The sequence below is a fragment of the Balaenoptera physalus genome (genome assembly GCF_965194825.1).
Source record: "Balaenoptera physalus genome assembly, chromosome: 19".
NCBI lineage: Eukaryota > Metazoa > Chordata > Mammalia > Artiodactyla > Balaenopteridae > Balaenoptera > Balaenoptera physalus.
Window position 1 is genome coordinate 10,127,932 of NC_138900.1, and position 13,086 is coordinate 10,141,017.

The 13,086-nt window shown below is 45.3% G+C and overlaps 1 protein-coding gene across 4 annotated transcripts in view; it reads left to right on the forward strand.

The window, feature by feature from the left end:
- Nucleotides 1-13,086, forward strand: part of EXOC3L2 (exocyst complex component 3 like 2) — an 84,339-nt gene that overhangs the window by 17,455 nt on the left and 53,798 nt on the right. Inside the window, exon 12 of one of the 4 annotated variants that reach the window (XM_082438633.1) lies at nucleotides 1,664-12,118. The exons of 2 other annotated variants lie outside the window; for them this stretch is intronic. In XM_082438633.1, the coding sequence (XP_082294759.1) occupies nucleotides 1,664-1,943 (280 nt within the window). In that variant the 3' untranslated portion in view covers nucleotides 1,944-12,118. Of the gene's footprint in view, nucleotides 1-1,663; nucleotides 12,119-13,086 lie in introns of those variants that run through there. One more of the 4 variants, XM_082438635.1, reaches the window with a different exon arrangement.

The following is a 13,086-nucleotide window of genomic DNA, read 5'->3' on the forward strand; positions in this document are numbered from 1 at the left end:
GTTATTTTATTTATTTATTTATTTATTATTATTATTATTTTCTGTAGGCAGTATTTGAGCATTTTATTTTTTATTTTTTGGCTGCAAGGCTGCAGCAGGTAAGAGTTATTTTAGAATATAAGCTATTTGAGAAAATCTTTGCACGTCAAAGGCAGCACTGTTCTGAGTGCTTAGCACCATCCGAGGCAGGCGGAAATTAAGTAGCTGAGCCCAATGTCACAGGTAGCCAGCGGCGAAGTTGGGACTTGAGCCCCGGCAGCAGGCTCTACAGCTGGTACACCTGACCACCACACAACACTGCCACTTGCATAAGGTGGTGGCAGTCCTGCGCTGCTAGTGGGGCAGACAGACATTCTGTATCCAGAGAGACGACCCCCCAGGACCCAGGAGTAAGGCATCAGCTGGGTTGAGGTTGAGGACATGGGGCTAAAGGTGAGGATTCTGGAATTGATTCAGGACGGACGGTTCTGCTTCTGAGGTGTGGGGCTTATGTCCTTGGGAAAGCACAGAGCCCTGGAGTCGCATGGGGGCCAGGGTCCCGGCACTCCTGCTGGATTGGGGTTTCTGAACTTGAATCTGAACTTGGATATGCAGCTGAGTTTGAAAGGTCTCAAGCTGGGCTGGGAGGAGGGGTTCCAAAGCTGAGTTTGGGGGCTGTGTTTTGCACCTCTGTTGAGCTGGAAGGTTCCTGAGCCCCATTTTTGATGAGTGTTTTGGAGCTGTGGGGATTCCAAACTTGGGATGCGGGAGGGTGAAGAGACTGAGCTGGGTTGAAGGGGGTGGTGAAGACCCCAGAACTCTGTTTGAAATGAAAGTTCTGGAAATAAATGTTGGGTTCAGGATCTTGATATGATGGTGGTTCTGGAGTTGAGTTCTGGATCCCGGATCTGGAGCTGAGATTGGGGTGAAGGGAAGGTTCCATTGTGTTGGATTTAGGGGTGAGGGTTGTGGAACAGAGTCAGTTTTGAGCATAAAGTTTCTGGTTGGAGTGAGGGCCCCAAGGTGAATTTTAAGTTCTGGAGGAGAATTATAGTTGAGAACAATTCCAGGAATGGGTTAGAGGTGAAGTGAGTGTTCCAAGGCCGAATTTGGATGAGGGTTCTGGAACAGCAGTGGTGAAGACTCCAGACCTGGCGTTGGGGTGAGGTGAGGGTTAGGATAGGGATGTGGGTGAGCACTTCCGGGCTGGATTTGAGTGATGCTGTGGGGCTGTTTGAGATGAAAGTGAAGATGAAGTTAAGGGTTGCTATAGAGTCCAGAGCTTAAACAGGTGCAGGGGTACCAGAATGGAAATTCAGGAGCTGTCTGAGCTAAGTTGGGGGTGAAGATGGAAGGTTATTTTAATCAGGAGCTGAGATGGGGCAAAAAGGAATATTCTTGTGCTGGGTTGGGAGGTGACAGTTCTGGAATCCATTGTGAGTAGGAGGATTTGGAAATGTTTGGAAGGGAAGCTCTGGAGGGGGGCTGGTATGAAGGGGGGGATCTAGGGGTGCTGGTGGGAGGGCGGGATCTGGGGGGGACTGGTATGGAGGAGGAATCCAGAGGGAGCGAAGGGGCTCCAGAGCTAAGGCAGGTTCTGGAACAGACGGCCGGGTGGGGCCCACAGGTGGGCTGGGAGTGTACCTGGAGGACCCCGTGCACCTGTCCCCTCCTCTACCCCCAGGCGGAAGCACGTGGCAGCCCTCCTGGACATCCGTGGCCTGCACCACACAGTCGCCCGCCATGAGATCCTGGCAGTGGCCCGGGACTTGGAACTCTCTGAGGGGGGAACCTTGTCGCCCCCCCGGGACCGTGCCTTCTTTGCAGACATCCCTGTGCCCCGGCCGCCTTTCTGCCTCAGCCTCCCTCTCTTCCTGGGCCGCCTCTCCCTCTCCCGGCTGGCCTGCCTGCCCTGGCCTCGGCCTCCATCTCCGTCTCCATCACGGCCCCGGGCCCAACACTGAGACTCTGCCGGCTCCGCCTCAGTGCCCCCCATCTCTGCTGCTGACAGACCATCCTCCCGCCTCCCTGTCTGGGGCCACAGACCCCTGGGCTGGAAAGCTCCTTAGAGGTCTCTTCACCTACCCCAAACTCCCTGTACAGAAGAGAAACCGGCCAGAAGGAGCAAGGACTTTCCCAAGGCCATGAAGCCCGTTCCCAGCACCACCTCCCCAGCCCAGTGAGTGGTGGGTGGTGTTTTGGAAGGCTCTACAGAAATATCCCAGGCCCCCCCTTTCCCCTCACCTCAAGGTCTGGCCTCAATCCAATGTATTAAGGAACGTACGATACTTAGAATAAAGAGGTTTCTATTTAACACAAGGAAGGGCTGAGTCCCCAGTGTGTGGGGGGGAGGAAGGACCCGGGGCAGGGCCCAGGGCCAAGGGCTTCTCACACGCCCAAGGCCGGGCTAGGGTCCAACTCTTGGGCAGGGCAGTGGAGGCTGAGGCAGGCCCTGCAGTGCAGGAGCAGCCGGGCCGCCCTGTTTACACCAAGTCTCCGAGGCTGCGTGACTCCACAGCAGGCCCTTGGCCTCTCTGAGCCAGCGTCCCTCAGTTTGTCAACCCCAAAGTGCCTTCTTTCCTGGGCCTAGTGGTTCCACCTTGGCAAGCCCCCCCCTCCCCCATCCGTAGCCGGGAAACTGTATCAAGAGAGGAAGGAGGTTGGGGGCAGGGCTGGCGGCATCCAGGGCGCCCTCCTGGGTTGACGCAGGAAAATGTCAGGGTGGGAAAAATTCCAGCCTCTCACCCCCAGCCCTGCCGGATCCTGGTCCCCACGGAGACCTTGAGGTCACCTCCTTGCTGACCCCTGCCCCTCCGGCCCAGTTGGACAGCCTGTGATGGATGCTTCCTGGCATGGCTTTTTTTTTTTTTTTTCCTGCGAAGTCGGAAGGAGGCAGCAGCCAGGGGTCAGCGTGGAAGCTGGGGTTAGAACCTCACGCACATTTGAACTCACGTTTGAAGGTGGGGGCTCGGGACTCTTGGAGCCCCAGGGCTGTGTGACGCCGGATAGGAAGCTGACCCTCTCTGGGCTGTGGTTCCTGTCCCTCCCTGAGGAACTGCTTAACCTCTCTTTGCCCAAGACAAGGTGAGATGCCCAGAGGATATATGCACCTCACTTGACATCCTAAAATGACACTTTCAATGTCATTGATATACAAGAGAGGAGTTGAGGAATGAACATTTTGTACGTATTTAATTAAAGATGTATTCACCTTGGTTTGGCCGGATTCTTTTCAGATTTTGGCGCCCCGCTTAAAAACGGCTGTACTGAAATATAATTTACACAGCAGACAATTCATCCTTTTAAAGTGCACAATTCGGTTCAATCACCCCTGCAGTCAATTTTAGAAAATTTTCACCACCCCCCGCAAAGAAACCCTGCACCCCTTAACCATCAACCCAACCCCTCCCTCTATCCCTCTCAGGCCCTGGTAACCACTGGCCTACTTTTTCTCTCCGTAGATTTGCCTGTTCTGGACATTTCGTATAAATGGGATCATAGAATATGTGGTCTTGTGTGTGTCTGTGTTAAGAGCACAAAGTGAGATCTACCCTCTTAACACATTTCTAAGTGCACAACACAGGAGCGTTAACTACTGGCACAATGTTGAACAGCAGATCTTTGAACTTTAACTTTACGCTCATTAAACAACTCCCCCTCCCCCTTCCCCCCATCCCATCTGTTCTCTACTTTGACGAATCTGAGTATTTTAATTTTTTATTATTTTTTTATTGAAGTATATAGTTGATTTACAATGTTGTGTTCGTTTCTGCTGCACAGCAAAACATATGTAGACATTCTTTTTCATATTCTTTTCCATTATGGTTGATCACAGGATATTGACTAGAGTTCCCTGTGCTACACGGGAGGACCTTGTTGTTTACCTGTTTTATATAGTAGTTTGTATCTGCTAACCCCAAACTCCCAATCCATCCCTCCCCCACCCCCAGAGTCTGAGTATTTTGAATACCTCACGTGAGTGGAATCACGCAGAATTTGTCCTTTTGTGACAGGCTCATTTCACTTCACATAATGGCTTCCAGGTTCAATCATATTGTCACAAATGGAAGGATTTCCTTCTTTGTAAAGGCTGAATTATATTCTGCTCTATGGGCTATACAACATTTTCTTTATCCATTCATCTGCTGCTGGACATTTGGGTTGTTTCTGTATCTTGGCTATTGTGAATAAATAAGTGATCTTTTGGGTCTGTCTTCTTTCACTTCGCATAATATTTTCAAGGTTCATCATGTTGTAGCATGTGTCAGTATGTCATTTCTTTTTATTGTCAGGTAACATTCCACTGTATGGAAACACCAAATTTTATTTCCCCGTGTATCAGCGGACGGACATTTAGGCTTTTTTTACTTTTTGGTTATGAACATTGTGCTCCACTTTTTTTCTAGATTACAAACATTTTCTTGGTCCCCTGAGAAGCTCTGACCTTACCCTGAGCCTCAGTTTCCACTTTTTTTTCTTCTTTTTTTTTGGCCTCGCTGCACGGCTTGCGGGATCTCAGTTCCCCGAGCAGGGACTGAACCAAGGCCACGGCAGTGAAAGCCTGGAATCCTAACCACTAGGCCACAGGGAACTCCCTCAGTTTCCAGTTTTGTAAAATGGGGGAAAGATTCCTAACAGTTGCATTAATTTAGCACCTACTGCGTGCCAAGTGCCATGCTCCCGAGGATTCACTCAACAAACTTGCAGATTTGGAAACAGAGGCCCAGATGGGGGCAGGAGTGCAGCTAAAGTCACCATCCAACAAGTGCCAGGGGCAGGACCCCTCCTGCTCACCCCAGGCTCTGACAACAGCCCCACTGCCAAGCGAGCGGACTGGGAGCGCTCAGCGAGGAGGCTGTGTGAGGCGTTTGGCTCAGATCCTAACCCAGAGAGAGCGCTTGTAAAACACTAACTGTTTGGATTCAGACGGAGCTGATTTCTGGCTGTGGGATTGGGGCAGGGTGGCAACTGTTTATTGGGTACCTGTTCTGTGCAAGGGGTTCCCTGAGTGTATCTTAAATGCAGAACATCTCATGGCACCATCCCCCTGGCCCTGGGAGAAGGGACTGTTTCTGTCAGGCAGGAAGTAGGCTCAGAAAGTTAGGACAGTATGTTAGAGGCAGTGGCCGGAATTTGAACCCCAATCAGATAGACTCCAAGAGCTCTTGGCCACTGTCTGCCAGCCCCGCTGTGTGCCAGGACAAGCATGCACCTAACTCACTGTACCCTGTGCCTCACTGCCGGGTCCTATCCCTGTCAACCCTTGTGAGGTGGATGGCGTTACTTTTCCTGGTGCACTGATGAGGTCCCCAAGGCTCTGACGGTCACCCTGGTCACACAACCAGGAAGTGGCTGAGCAGCCCCACCACTGGGGAGAAAGATGAAGCCAGATGGGGAGGGGGCTATCCACGGCCACGGTCCAGATGAGAGAAAGGGAGGCAGGGAGCCTCCAGGTGGCCATGCCCTCTCCTCGGACTGGGCTTGAGTCAACTGGGATCAGGATAATTCAACTCCATCTAAACGTGACATTGCAGCCAGGACCAAAAAGTCACCTGGGCAGGAAATTCTGGGAAAGGAGAGGCACCAGGGGTCAGGATCCACACTGCCCTGGGGCTTCCCGCCCCCTCCCCTCCATCCCTGCCCAGAGAGGGTGGGGACCCTCCTTTTCAGCCCAGTGCCTTTCTGATGAACAGTGTGGAAGAGGCCCCTGAGGTGAAGGGGAGAGATCAACGGTGTCCAGTGCTGACCCAGCAAAGCCCCTGGGCCCCTCCCCAGCCCTCCAGATCTGAGCACGTATCAAGCTTGAGGAGACAAGCCTGGGTCTCGCTGTCTGCAAAAGGAGGAGGACAAAGGAGGGAACTTACCGAACCCGCACCCTGCCTTGGAGCCTCAGCTCCCAGGTGTTCTGCAACTTGTACCCCCTATCGGAGCATCCGTGGTCGCCAGCTTTAACTCCTCTCTCTAAACCCCAGTCACCTCTCTGAGTCCCCATGCCTATCCCTGAGATGCCACCCCTCTCTGAGTCTCTCTCTCCTTGAGACCCTGTCCCCTTCTGGAAGCCCCCTCCCAATCCTCAAGTCTCTACTCCCCTCTCTGAGCCCCTGGGAGCTGAGTCCTGTCTGCTCTGAGTCTCCATTCTCTCTAGTCCTATAAATTCCATCCATTCATCCATCCGAGTTCATCCTCTGTGCCCAACCTTGTGCAGGGTGGTGCTGGGGACACTGTGGTGACCTCAACAGCTTTGGCCCTGTGCTTATGGAACTGACAGTTGGGGGGTGGGGGTGGGGAGACACATCTATCATCCAGAGTGGTCAGGGCTAGAGGTGGGGAGCTCAGGCAGTTGGGGAAGCCCAAGAATTCTCTGACCCTGTCTGGAAATCAGGGAGGGCTTCCTGGAGGAAGAAGCATCTGCTCTGAAATTCAACCTTCACCTGGAACACAGATATCATCTTGCAGTTCACAATATCCCAGAGGCCCTGAGGCGGAAAATGGTATCAATAGATCTCCCACATTTTCTTACAGTCTCGCCTAAAGCACTTTGTTATACATGGAGCGGTTTTCAAATGGAAATTTTAAATGCTCAAATCCTTGAACTCAGAAACCCCACTTCTAGGAATGCATCCCTTTGCAATACTCACACAGGTGCAAAATGGACACTGCTACACTGCTCAAAGTGGCTAATATGGAAAACAGTCAACAGGTGACTGGTTATACTGGGTCTGGTAGGTATCGCCCCCAATGGAACACAACGCAACTAATAAAAGACTGGAGGCAGCTCTTTACAGTTCTGATATGGCACATCCTCCAAGATACACTGTTACGTGAAAAATGCAAAGTGAGGGACAGTGGAGACAGCTCAGTAAATATATTTATAACTGGATACAGACACTACCCAATTTGTAACCATAGCTACCTCTGGGGAATAGGATTGGAGGAAGAAAGGCTACCACTTTCTGATTCATAAAACTATTCTCTTTGGATTTTACGGAAAGGCACACTGATCATTAGTGCAAAGCTCAATGAATATCCAGAGTGAATCTATGTAATCAAAACGGGTCAAGGCATAGACCTTTCCCCCTTAAACCCTCTCCCAACCACTTCTGCCCCCCAAAGGTAACCACTATCCTGGTTCCAACACCATTGATTACTTTTGCCAGTTTATGAACTTTATATCGTTGGAATCATACATTCCAGCGACTCTGGCTTCTATCTTCTTTCACTCAGCACTGTATTTGACAGATTCAACCTCGTTGTTGTGCCAAGTAGTACTTTGCTCATTCTCATTACTCTATGGGATTTCATGGCAGTAACTTGTCAGAATTTATTTATCCATTCTATTGTGGATGAACGTTTGGGCTATTTCCTGTGTAGTACCAGGCAGGTATTATTCTTTGTCCTTGCCAACACTTGATACTGAGAGTCTTAAAATTTTAACTATTCTAGTAGGTATGTAGTGGCATTTCATTGTGGTTTTAATTTGAATTTTCATAATGTTTAAAAATATTGAACACCTTTTCATGAGCCTACTGGCTATTCATATATCTTCTTTTGTTAAGTGTCCAAGGCTTTTGCCTATTTTTTGTTGTGGTGTTTTGTCTTTTAATTAATTATTGAGTTCTTCATACATTCTGGAGACAAGTTTTTCATTAAATATATGTGTTGCAAACATTTTCTTCAGTTTTGGGCATGACTTTTTTTTAAAATTTTATTTATTTATTTTTGGTTGCGTTGGGTCTTCGTTGCCGTGCGTGGGCTTTCTCTAGTTGAGGCAAACGGGGGCTACTCTTTGTTGCGGTGCGTGGGCTTCTCATTGCGGTGGCTTCTCTTGCTGCAGAGCACAGGCTCTAGGCGCGTGGGCTTCAGCAGTTGCAGCACGAGGGCTCAGTAGTTGTGGCACACGGGCTTAGTTGCTTCGCGGCATGTGGGATCTTCCCAGACCAGGGCTCGAACCCGGGTCCCCTGCATTGGCAGGCGGATTCTTAACCACTGCACCATCAGGTAAGCCCAAGAATATATATTTATAACATTGTAAATCAACTATACTTCAATAAAATGTTTTTTTAAGCTACAGTAATCAAGACAGTGTGGTACTGGTGTAAGGATATATATCATACAAACAGAATAGAGAGTGCAAAAATAAACCCAAAGTTGATTTTCTATAAATATGTAGTGTAATTCAAGGGGAGGGAAAGATAGTCTTTTCAATAAACGGTGCTGAAACAACTGGACATTTGCATGAACAAAACTGAAGCTAACTCACAATGCACACAAAAATTACCTCAAATGAATCACAGACCTAAATATAAATGCTAAAACTATAAAACTTCTAGAAAAAAATGGAGAAAATCTTCACAAACTTGGCGGAAGCAAAGGTTTTTTAGACAAGACACTAAAAGCACTAACCATAAAAGGAAAAAAAAAGATAAATGGGACTTCATCAAAATTGAAAACTTCTGTCCTTCAAAAGACAAAGTTAAGAAAATGAAACTGTAAGCCAAAACCTGGGAGAAAATATGTGTAATTATGGTTTCTACCAAAGTAGTTGAATTCAGAATATATAAAGTATCTTTACAACTTAATAATGAAAAGATTTTTTAAAATCCAACTTTAAAATGGACAAAAGACTTGAATACTTCCCCAAATAAGATATATTAATGGCCAACAGACATATAAAGATATTCAACATCTACAATTACCAGGGAAATTCAAATTAATGCCACAAAGAGATATCACTACACATCTTCTAGAAAGGCTAAAGTTTTAAAAGACTGACAATACCAAACACTGGAAAAATATGGAGCAGCTACAACTCTCATAGTATTGAACTCACAGAACTCTCACATAGTATGGAAGGGAGTCTAAAATAGTACCCGCACTTTGAAAAACAGATTGGCAGTTTCTTGTCAAGTTGAATATACATTTACCCTATGATTCAGAATTCTCCTGGGTATTTATCCAAAAGAAATATAAATATATATCTTTAAAAAGACTTTACACAAATGTTCATAGAAGCTTTGTTCATAAAATCAAAAAACTGGAAATAAGTCAAATGTTCATTAATAGGTGAATAGAAACAAACTGCGGTATATTCATACAAAGGAATACCACTCATTAATATGACACATCCATGCAACATCATGGGTGAATCCAAAACCATTATGCTGAAAGAAAGAAGCCAGCCCTAAAAGTGTACAGGTGATGTTATTTCATTTATATGAAATTCTAGTATAGGCAAAGCTAATCAATCATAACCTGAATCAGAGTTTTGATTGCCTGGAGGAGTTAAGGAAGACTGGCTGGAAAGAGGATAATAAAAACACTTCTATACCTCGATTTGTATGGTGATTATGGAAGTGTAGATATTTTTCAGAACTCAGTGAACCCTACAAGGGTAGTGTGAGCATTTTTATCATACGTGTATTACACTTCTATAATGTTAATTTTAAAAGAACTCATTTGATGGATTTAACAGCAGACGACTGCTAACAGAAGGAAAGAACAGTAAACTTGAAGACAGGTCAACAGGAATTATTCATAATGAAGCTCCAAGACAAAAGAACGGAAGTAAAAAACAAAGGAGGTGCGTGAGATATGTGGGTCACTGTTAAATGATCTGTTATGGGTATAATTGGAGTAGCATAAGGAGACAAGAGAGAACATGAATCCAGAAGCAATTTTTAAAGAAGCTTTTTTGAAGGGAACCCTCATACACTGCTGGTGGGAATGTAAATTGATGCAGCCACTGTGGAAAACAGTATGCAGCTGCCTCAAAAAACTAAAAATATAACTACCATATGACCCAGCAATTCTACTCCTGGATATATATCCAAAAAAAAAAAAACTAAAAGCACTAATTTGAAAAGATACATGCACCCCAATGTTCACAGTAGCATTATTTACAATTGCCAAGATACGGAAGCAACCTAAGTGGCCATCAATAGATGAATGGATAAAGATGTGGTATTATATACATATAAAATGGAATACTACTCAGCCGTAAAAAGAATGAAAGTTTGCCATTTGCAGCAACATGGATGGACCTAGAGATTATCATACTAGGTAAAGTAAGTCAGAAAGAGAAAGACAAATGCCATATATCACTTATATGTGGAATCTAAAATATGACACAAATGAACTTATCTACAGAACAGAAACAGACTCACAGACATACAGAACAGACTTGTGGTTGCCAAGGGGTGGGGGAGGGGATGGATTGGGAGTTTGGGATTACCAGATGCAAACTATTATATATAGAATGAATAAACTACAAGGTCCTACTGTAAAGCACAGGGAACTATATTCAATATCCTGTGATAAACCATAATGGAAAATCATACAAAAAAGAATATACACATATAAAACTGAATCACTTTGCTGTACAGCAGTAACTAACACAACATTGTTAATCAACTATACTTCAATAAATTTTTTAAAGACATCCATTTCTGAGTGTGTCTGACTATTCAATAGAAACTATGTAGCTGTATTAGTTTTCTAGGGTTGCCACAAGTACCACAGATTAGGTGGTTTAAAACAAGAATGTATTGTCTCATCATTCTGAAGGCTAGAAGTCCAAAGTCAAAGTGTCAGCAGCATCCTGCCCTCTAGGGGAATCCTTCCTTTCTAGCTTCTGACAGCCCTGGACACTCCTTGGCTTGCAGCTGCATAACTCCCATCTCTGCCTTCCTTTTCACACGGCACTCTCCGTGTCTCTGTCTTTGCATGGCCATCTTCTTATAAGGACACCAGTCATACTGGATTAGAGGTCCACCTTATTCCATTATGACCTCACCTTAACTAATTACATTGGCAACACACTATTTCCAAACAAGGTTGCATTCTAGGGATTAGGATGTCCACATATCTTTTTTGGGGGGACTCAATTCAACCCATAACAGATGCCAAAAGACAAGAGAATGACATGTTTAAAGCACTGAAAGAAAACAAATTGTTAACCTAGAAGTCTATACCAGTGGTAACAACCTTTTAAAAGCAAGGTGAACAAAAGGAAAAATAGATAAGTTAGACTTCTTTAAAACTGAAAGTGAAAAGACAACTCACAGAATGAAAGAAAATATTTGCAAATCATAGATCTGATAAGGGACTTGTATCTAGAATATATAATTAACTCTTTCAATTCAATACTAAAAAGACAACCCAATTTTAAAATGGGCAAAGGATCTGAGTAGACATTTCTCAAGTGTCCAATTAAAGGTGTCCAATAAGCCCGTGAAAAGATACTCAAGATCATTAGTCATAAGGAGAATGCAAATCAAAACCACAATGAGATACCACTTCAACCCATTAGGATGGCAACAATAAAAAAGACAGATAATAACCAGTGTTGGCAGGGCTTCCCTGGTGGCTCAGTGGTTAAGAGTCCGCCTGCCAATGCAGGGGACACGGGTTCGAACCCTGGTCCGCGAAGATCCCACATGCCGCGGAGCAACTCAGCCAGTGCGCCACAACTACTGAGCCTGCGCTCTAGAGCCCGCGAGCCACAACTACTGAAGCCTGAGTGCCTAGAGCCTGTGCTGCTCAACAAGAGAAGCCACCGCAATGAGAAACCTGTGCACCGCAACAAAGAGTAGCCCCCGCTCTCAGCAACTAGAGAAAACGCGCGTGCAGCAGCAAAGACCCAATGCAGCCAAAAGTTAAATAAATGAATAAATAAATAAATTAAAAATAAATAAATAAATAAAAATAAAGAGGGTTAAAGAAACATGACAGTTAAACGCAATGTATGACCCTGGATTGGAACTCAGGAAAAATCATTACTAAAAAGACATTATTGTGATAACTGGAAAATTTTGAATATGGACTGTGTATTAAAGATAGTATATGTCGGGCTTCCCTGGTGGCGCAGTGGTTGAGAATCTGCCTGCCAATGCAGGGGACACGGGTTCGAGCCCTGGTCTGGGAAGATCCCACATGCCGTGGAGCAACTAGGCCCGTGAGCCACAATTGCTGAGCCTGTGCGTCTGGAGCTTGTGCTCCACAACAAGAGAGGCCGCGACAGTGAGAGGCCCGCGCACTGCGATGAATAGTGGCCCCCACTTGCCGCAACTAGAGAAAGCCCTCGCACAGAAGCGAAGACCCAACACAGCCATAAATAAATAAATTAATTAAATAAATAAAATTACAAAAAAAAAAAAAAAGGAATGCTACCTTTAAAAAAAAAATAGTATATGTCAATGATAAATTTCCTAAATTCAATCACTGCATTATTGTTATGAGGATAATGTCTTTGTTCGTAGGAATTACCTGTGTCATGATGTCTCTATTCACATTCTTTTTTTTTTCTTTGGCCACACCGTGAGGTATGCAGGATCTTAGTTCCCTGACCAGGGATCGAACCCATGCCCCCTGCAGTGGAAGCGCGGAGTCTTAACCACTAGACCACTAGGGAAGTCCCCTCAATTCACCTTCAAGTGGTCCATTCATCAACACCACCACCACCACCATCATCATCATCATCACATATACGTGGAGAGAGATAAAAGCAAATTAAGCAAAAATTAATGAGCAGTGAATCTAGACAAAAAGTATATGGATACTAGTCTTGTAACTTATACAGGTTTAAAAATCTTCAAAATAGAAACTTAAAAATAGCCCCACTTGTTACAGAGATATGTCCTCCTTTATGTTCTTCAAAGGTTATCAAGCTTGACCCCAAGGTGAGGGTTTGCTCTTTCTGTGGAGATGGGTCTGCAGGGTATATTCCTGGGAGTGGCATTGCTAGGTATGAGAGTAAACGCATATGTTGTTTAGTTAGTTAGCTATCATCAAATTTCTCCCCATGCAGGTTGTATCATTTTGCATGCCCACCAGCAAGGCATGAGAGTGTGTTTCCCAGCTTAGGAATTTTTGCCAACTTCATAGGTGCAAATGCCACTTCAGAGTAGTTTTAATTAGAATTGCTCTTATTATGCGTGAACTTGAGCATATTTTCATATAGTTAAGGACGACTCATATTTGTTCCTCTGTGAACTGTCCATTTCTTTTGCACATTTTAAAACATTGGGCTTTTAGTCTTATATATATTAAGGAGATAAACATTTTGTCTGTGATGTAAATTGTAAATATTTTCTCTGAGATTGTCACAGT